Source organism: Xenia sp. Carnegie-2017, unplaced genomic scaffold (assembly GCF_021976095.1).
Source record: "Xenia sp. Carnegie-2017 unplaced genomic scaffold, XeniaSp_v1 HiC_scaffold_16, whole genome shotgun sequence".
Lineage (NCBI taxonomy): Eukaryota > Metazoa > Cnidaria > Anthozoa > Malacalcyonacea > Xeniidae > Xenia > Xenia sp. Carnegie-2017.
Window position 1 is genome coordinate 14,403,556 of NW_025813469.1, and position 7,790 is coordinate 14,411,345.

Below are 7,790 nucleotides of genomic sequence, written 5' to 3' on the forward strand. Positions count from 1 at the left end.
AAGTGAGAATTGTAAACTTACGGAATTGTCTCTTGATAGTAACAAGATAGGTGATGGAGGTGCAAAATCTCTTCGTGAAGCTTTGAAAAGTGAGAATTGTAAACTTACTAAATTGGATCTTTCTTATAACAAAGTAGGTGATAAAGGTGCAAAATATCTTAGTGAAGCTTTGAAAAGTGAGAATTGTAAACTTAGTGAATTGTCTCTTAATTATAACAAAATAGGTGACGAAGGTGCAAAATCTCTTAGTAAAGCTTTGAAAATTAAGAATTGTAAACTTACTAAATTTTCTCTTTATCATAACAAGATAGGTGATGGAGGTGCAAAATCTCTTAGTGAAGCTTTGAAAAGTAAGAATTTTAAACTCACTGAACTGTCTCTTGATAGTAACAAAATAGGTGATGAAGGTGCAAAATCTCTTAGTGAAGCTTTGAAAAGTGAGAGTTGTAAACTTACTGGAATTGTCTCTTGATGGGAACAGCATAGGTGATGGAGGTGCAAAATCTCTTAGTGAAGATTTAAAAAGTGAGAATTGTAAACTTACTGAATTGTCTCTTGATAGTAACAAAATAGGTGATGGAGGTGCAAAATCTCTTAGTGAAGCTTTGAAAAGTGAGAGTTGTAAAATTACGGAATTGTCTCTTAATAGCAACAAGATAGGGGATGGAGGTGCAAAATCTCTTAGTAAAGCTTTGAAAAGTGAGAATTGTAAGCTTACTGAATTGTCTCTTTCTCATAACAAGATAGGTGGTGAGGGTGCAAAATCTCTTAGTGAAGCTTTGAAATGTGAGAAATGTAAACTTACTGAATTGTCTCTTGATAGTAACAAAATAGGTGATGAAGGTGTAAAATCTCTTAGTGAAGCTTTGAAAAGTGAGAATTGTAAACTTACTGAATTGGATCTTTTTTATAACAAAGTAGGTGATAAAGGTGCAAAATATCTTAGTGAAGCTTTGAAAAGTGAGAATTGTAAACTTACTGAATTGTCTCTTTCTAATAACAAGATAGGTGATGGAGGTGCAAAATCTCTTAGTGAAGCCTTGAAAAGTGAGAATTGTAAACTTACTGAATTGTCTCTTAAATATAACAATATAGGTGACGAAGGTGCAAAATCTCTTAGTGAAGCTTTGAAAAATATGAATTGTAAACTTACTGAATTGTCTCTTGATAGTAACAAGATAGGTGATGCAGGTGCAAAATCTCTTAGTGAAGCTTTGAAAAGTGAGAATTGTATCCTTACTGAATTGGATCTTTCTTCTAATAAGATAGGTGACGAAGGTGCAAAATCTCTTAGTGAAGCTTTGAAAAGTGAGAATTGTAAACTTACTGAATTGTCTCTTGATAGTAACAAGATAGTTGATGCAGGTGCAAAATCTCTTAGTGAAGCTTTGAAAAGTGAGAATTGTATCCTTACTGAATTGGATCTTTCTTCTAATAAGATAGGTGACGAAGGTGCAAAATCTCTTAGTGAAGCTTTGAAAAGTGAGAATTGTAAACTTACTAAATTGGATCTTTCTTATAACAAAGTAGGTGATAAAGGTGCAAAATATCTTAGTGAAGCTTTGAAAAGTGAGAATTGTAAACTTAGTGAATTGTCTCTTAATTATAACAAAATAGGTGACGAAGGTGCAAAATCTCTTAGTAAAGCTTTGAAAATTAAGAATTGTAAACTTACTAAATTTTCTCTTTATCATAACAAGATAGGTGATGGAGGTGCAAAATCTCTTAGTGAAGCTTTGAAAAGTAAGAATTGTAAACTCACTGAACTGTCTCTTGATAGTAACAAAATAGGTGATGAAGGTGCAAAATCTCTTAGTGAAGCTTTGAAAAGTGAGAGTTGTAAACTTACGGAATTGTCTCTTGATGGGAACAGCATAGGTGATGGAGGTGCAAAATCTCTTAGTGAAGATTTAAAAAGTGAGAATTGTAAACTTACTGAATTGTCTCTTGATAGTAACAAAATAGGTGATGGAGGTGCAAAATCTCTTAGTGAAGCTTTGAAAAGTGAGAGTTGTAAAATTACGGAATTGTCTCTTAATAGCAACAAGATAGGGGATGGAGGTGCAAAATCTCTTAGTAAAGCTTTGAAAAGTGAGAATTGTAAGCTTACTGAATTGTCTCTTTCTCATAACAAGATAGGTGGTGAGGGTGCAAAATCTCTTAGTGAAGCTTTGAAATGTGAGAAATGTAAACTTACTGAATTGTCTCTTGATAGTAACAAAATAGGTGATGAAGGTGTAAAATCTCTTAGTGAAGCTTTGAAAAGTGAGAATTGTAAACTTACTGAATTGGATCTTTTTTATAACAAAGTAGGTGATAAAGGTGCAAAATATCTTAGTGAAGCTTTGAAAAGTGAGAATTGTAAACTTACTGAATTGTCTCTTTCTAATAACAAGATAGGTGATGGAGGTGCAAAATCTCTTAGTGAAGCCTTGAAAAGTGAGAATTGTAAACTTACTGAATTGTCTCTTAAATATAACAATATAGGTGACGAAGGTGCAAAATCTCTTAGTGAAGCTTTGAAAAATATGAATTGTAAACTTACTGAATTGTCTCTTGATAGTAACAAGATAGTTGATGCAGGTGCAAAATCCCTTAGTGAAGCTTTGAAAAGTGAGAATTGTATCCTTACTGAATTGGATCTTTCTTCTAATAAGATAGGTGACGAAGGTGCAAAATCTCTTAGTGAAGCTTTGAAAAGTGAGAATTGTAAACTTACTGAATTGTCTCTTGATAGTAACAAGATAGTTGATGCAGGTGCAAAATCCCTTAGTGAAGCTTTGAAAAGTGAGAATTGTATCCTTACTGAATTGGATCTTTCTTCTAATAAGATAGGTGACGAAGGTGCAAAATCTCTTAGTGAAGCTTTGAAAAGTGAGAATTGTAAACTTACTAAATTGGATCTTTCTTATAACAAAGTAGGTGATAAAGGTGCAAAATATCTTAGTGAAGCTTTGAAAAGTGAGAATTGTAAACTTAGTGAATTGTCTCTTAATTATAACAAAATAGGTGACGAAGGTGCAAAATCTGTTAGTAAAGCTTTGAAAATTAAGAATTGTAAACTTACTAAATTTTCTCTTTATCATAACAAGATAGGTGATGGAGGTGCAAAATCTCTTAGTGAAGCTTTGAAAAGTGAGAATTGTAAACTTACTGAATTGGATCTTTTTTATAACAGAGTAGGTGATAAAGGTGCAAAATATCTTAGTGAAGCTTTGAAAAGTGAGAATTGTAAACTTACTGAATTGTCTCTTTCTAATAACAAGATAGGTGATGGAGGTGCAAAATCTCTTAGTGAAGCCTTGAAAAGTGAGAATTGTAAACTTACTGAATTGTCTCTTAAATATAACAATATAGGTGACGAAGGTGCAAAATCTCTTAGTGAAGCTTTGAAAAATATGATTTGTAAACTTACTGAATTGTCTCTTGATAGTAACAAGATAGTTGATGCAGGTGCAAAATCCCTTAGTGAAGCTTTGAAAAGTGAGAATTGTATCCTTACTGAATTGGATCTTTCTTCTAATAAGATAGGTGACGAAGGTGCAAAATCTCTTAGTGAAGCTTTGAAAAGTGAGAATTGTAAACTTACTGAATTGTCTCTTGATAGTATCAAGATAGGTGATAAAGGAGCAAAATATCTTAGTGGAGCTTTGAAAAGTGAAAATTGTAAACTTACTGAATTGTCTCTTAAATATAACAATATAGGTGACGAAGGTGCAAAATATCTTAGTGAAGCTTTGAAAAGTGAGAATTGTAAACTTACTGAATTGTCTCTTTCTCATAACAAGATAGGTGACGAAGGTGCAAAATCTCTTAGTGAAGCTTTAAAAAGTGAGAATTGTATCCTTACTGAATTGAAACTTTCTTCTAACAAGATAGGTGACGAAGGTGCAAAATCACTTAGTGAAGCTTTGAAAAGTGAGATTTGTAAACTTACTGAATTGTCTCTTTCTCATAACAAGATAGGTGATGAAGGTGCAAAATCTCTTAATGAAGCTTTGAAAAGTAAGAATTGTAAACTCACTGAATTGTCTCTTGATAGTAACAAGATAGGTGATGAAGGTGCAAAATCTCTTAGTGAAGCTTTTAAAAGTGAGAATTGTAAACTTACGGAATTGTCTCTTGATAGTAACAAGATAGGTGATGGAGGTGCAAAATCTCTTAGTGAAGCTTTGAAAAGTGAGAATTGTAAAATTACTGAATTGTCTCTTTCTCATAACAAGATAGGTGATGGAGGTGCAAAATCTCTTAGTGAAGCTTTGAAAAATATGAATTGTAAACTTACTGAATTGTCTCTTGATAGTAACAAGATAGTTGATGGAGGTGCAAAATCCCTTAGTGAAGCTTTGAAAAGTGAGAATTGCATCCTTACTGAATTGCATCTTTCTTCTAACAAGATAGGTGACGAAGGTGCAAAATCTCTTAGTGAAGCTTTAAAAAGTGAGAATTGTATCCTTACTGAATTGGAACTTTCTTCTAACAAGATAGGTGACGAAGGTGCAAAATCACTTAGTGAAGCTTTGAAAAGTGAGAATTGTAAACTTACTGAATTGTCTCTTTCTCACAACAAGATAGGTGTTGGAGGTGCAAAATCTCTTAGTGAAGCTTTGAAAAGTGAGAATTATAAACTTACTAAATTGTCTCTTGATAGTAACAAGATAGGTGATGGAGGTGCAAAATCTCTTAGTGAAGCTTTAAAAAGTGAGAATTGTAAACTTACTGAATTGTCTCTTTCTCATAACAAGATAGGTGATGGAGGTGCAAAATCTCTTAGTGAAGCTTTGAAAAGTGAGAATTGTAAACTTACTGAATTGTCTCTTTCTCATAACAAGATAGGTGATGAAGGTGCAAACTCTCTTAGTGAAGCTTTGAAAAGTGAGAATTGTAAACTTACGGAATTGTCTCTTGTTAGTAACAAGATAGGTGATGGAGGTGCAAAATCTCTTAGTGAAGCTTTGAAAAGTGAGAATTATAAACTTACTGAATTGTTTCTTGATAGGAACAAGATAGGTGATGGAGGTGCAAAATCACTTTGTGAAGCTTTAAATAGTGAGAATTGTAAACTTACTGAATTGTCTCTTAAATATAACAATATAGGTGACGAAGGTGCAAAATCTCTTAGTAAAGCTTTGAAAAGTGAGAATTGTAAACTTACGGAATTGTCCTATTATCATAACAAGATAGGTGATGGAGGTGCAAAATCTCTTAGTGAAGCTTTCAAATGTAAGAATTGTAAACTCACTGAATTGTCTCTTGATAGTAATAAAATAGGTGATGAAGGTGCAAAATCTCTTAGTGAAGCTTTGAAAAGTGAGAGTTGTAAACTTACGGAATTGTCTCTTGATAGCAACAAGATAGGTGATGGAGGTGCAAAATCTCTTAGTGAAGCTTTGAAAAGTGAGAATTGTAAACTTACTGAATTGTCTCTTAAATGTAACAATATAAGGGACGAAGGTGCAAAATCTCTTAGTGAAGCTTTGGAAAGGGAGAATTGTAAACTTACTGAATTGTCTCTTTATAATAACAAGATAGGTGATGGAGGTGCAAAATCTCTTAGTGAAGCTTTGAAAAGTGAGAATTGTAAACTTACCGAATTGTCTCTTTCTGACAACAAGATGGGTGATGGAGGTGCAAAATCTCTTAGTGAAGCTTTGAAAAGTGAGAATTGTAAACTTACTGAATTGTCTCTTAAATATAACAATATAGGTGGCGAAGGTGCAAAATCTCTTTGTGAAGCTTTGAAAAGTGAGAATTGTAAACTTACTGAATTGTCTCTTGATAGTAACAATATAGAAGACGAAGGTGCAAAATCTCTTGGTGAACTTTTGAAAAGAAAAATATGTAAACTTACTGAATTGTCTCTTGATAGTAACAAGATAGGTGATAAAGCTGCAAAATATCTTAGTGAAGCTTTGAAAAGTGAGAATTGTAAACTTACTGAATTGTCACTTTCTCATAACAATATAGGTGATGGAGGTGCAAAATCTCTTAGTGAAGCTTTGAAAAGTAAGAATTGTAAACTTACTGAATTGTCTCTTGATAGTAACAAGATAGGTGATGAAGGTGCAAAATCTCTTTGTGATGCTTTGAAAAGTGAGAACTGTAAGCTTACTGAATTGGATCTTTCTTTTTTTAACATAGGTAATGGAGGTGCAAAATCTCTTAGTGAAGCTTTGAAAAGTAAGAATTGTAAGCTTACTGAATTTGATCTTTCTCATAACAATATAGGTGATGAAGGTGCAAAATCTCTTACTGAAGCTTTGAAAAGTGAGAATTGTAAACTTAGTAAATTGTCTCTTTCTCTTAACAATGTAGGTGATGAAGGTGCAAAATCTCTTAGTGAAGCTTTGAAAAGTAAGAATTGTAAACTTACTGAATTGTCTCTTGATAGTAACAAGATAGGTGATAAAGGTGCAAAATCTCTTAGTGAAGCTTTGAAAAGTGACAATTGTAAACTTAGTAAATTGTCTCTTTTTCTTAACAATGTAGGTGATGAAGGTGCAAAATCTCTTAGTGAAGCTTTGAAAAGTGAGAATTGTAAACTTACTGAATTGTCTCTTTTTCATAACAAGATAGGTGATAAAGGTGCAAAATCTCTTAGTGAAGCTTTGAAAAGTAAGAATTGTAAACTTACTGAATTGTCTCTTGATAGTAACAAGATAGGTGATGAAGGTGCAAAATCTCTTTGTGATGCTTTGAAAAGTGAGAACTGTAAGCTTACTGAATTTCATCTTTCTTATTACAACATAGGTAATGGAGGTGCAAAATCTCTTAGTGAAGCTTTGAAAAGTAAGAATTGTAAGCTTACTGAATTGGATCTTTCTCATAACAATATAGGTGATGAAGGTGCAAAATCTCTTAGTGAAGCTTTGAAAAATATGAATTGTAAACTTACTGAATTGTCTCTTGATAGTAACAAGATAGGTGATGAAGGCGCAAAATCTCTTAGTGAAGATTTGAAAAGTGAGAATTGTAAACTTACGGAATTGTCTCTTGTTAATAACAAGATATGTTATGGAGGTGCAAAATCTCTTAGTGAGGCTTTGAAAAGTGAGAATTGTAAGCTTATTGAATTTCATCTTTCTCATAACAATATAGGTGATGAAGGTGCAAAATATCTTACTGAAGCTTTCAATAGTGAGAATTGTAAACTTACTGAATTGGATCTTTCTCATAACAAGATAGGTGATGGAGGTTCAAAATCTCTTAGTGAATCTTTGAAAATTGAGAATTGTAAACTTACTGAATTGGATCTTTCTAATAACAATATAGGTGATGGAGGTGCAAAATCGTTTAGTGAAGCTTTGAAAATTGATAATTGTAAACTTACTGAATTGGATCTTTCTCATAACAATATAGGTGATGTAGGTGCAAAATCTTTTAGTGAAGCTTTGAAAAGTGAGAATTGTAAACTTACTGAATTGTCTCTTAAATATAACAATATAGGTGACGAAGGTGCAAAATATCTTACTGAAGCTTTCAATAGTGAGAATTGTAAACTTACTGAATTGGATCTTTCTCATAACAAGATAGGTGATGGAGGTTCAAAATCTCTTAGTGAATCTTTGAAAATTGAGAATTGTAAACTTACTGAATTGGATCTTTCTAATAACAATATAGGTGATGGAGGTGCAAAATCGTTTAGTGAAGCTTTGAAAATTGAGAATTGTAAACTTACTGAATTGGATCTTTCTCATAACAATATAGGTGATGTAGGTGCAAAATCTTTTAGTGAAGCTTTGAATAGTGAGAATTGTAAACTTACTGAATTAGATCTTTCTTATAACAAA

General features: G+C 32.5%; 2 protein-coding genes and 1 long non-coding RNA gene across 4 annotated transcripts; all 3 read left to right on the forward strand.

Moving 5' to 3' along the window:
• Positions 1-4: 4 nt before the first annotated feature.
• Positions 5-432, forward strand: LOC124436502. Of its 2 annotated transcripts, none has more exons than XR_006945376.1 (2): positions 5-224; positions 399-432. It is a non-coding gene; the product is annotated as an uncharacterized LOC124436502 (long non-coding RNA). The 2 variants fall into 2 exon arrangements; XR_006945377.1 differs by having other exon boundaries at positions 6-50.
• Positions 433-1,103: 671 nt separating this feature from the next.
• Positions 1,104-2,230, forward strand: LOC124436145 (NLR family CARD domain-containing protein 3-like). Its single transcript, XM_046986069.1, has 2 exons — positions 1,104-2,116; positions 2,227-2,230. Exons 1-2 carry the CDS (start codon positions 1,137-1,139, stop codon positions 2,228-2,230), a joined length of 984 nt encoding a protein of 327 aa, XP_046842025.1. The 5' UTR covers positions 1,104-1,136.
• Positions 2,231-2,507: 277 nt separating this feature from the next.
• LOC124436147 (ribonuclease inhibitor-like) lies at positions 2,508-7,628 on the forward strand (the record flags this gene model as incomplete). The annotated part of the gene is made up of 8 exons (XM_046986070.1): positions 2,508-3,029; positions 3,381-3,531; positions 3,706-4,149; positions 4,402-4,527; positions 5,447-5,454; positions 5,898-6,083; positions 7,008-7,020; positions 7,099-7,628. Coding segments are annotated over exons 1-8 (1,959 nt in total), but the record flags the coding sequence as incomplete, so codon positions are not given.
• Between the last annotated feature and the right edge of the window lie 162 nt (positions 7,629-7,790).

Excerpts from the sequence above, each read along its gene's own strand:
- LOC124436145 (XM_046986069.1), top strand. The coding sequence starts at position 1,137 with ATGAATTGTAAACTTACTGAATTGTCTCTTGATAGTAACAAGATAGGT.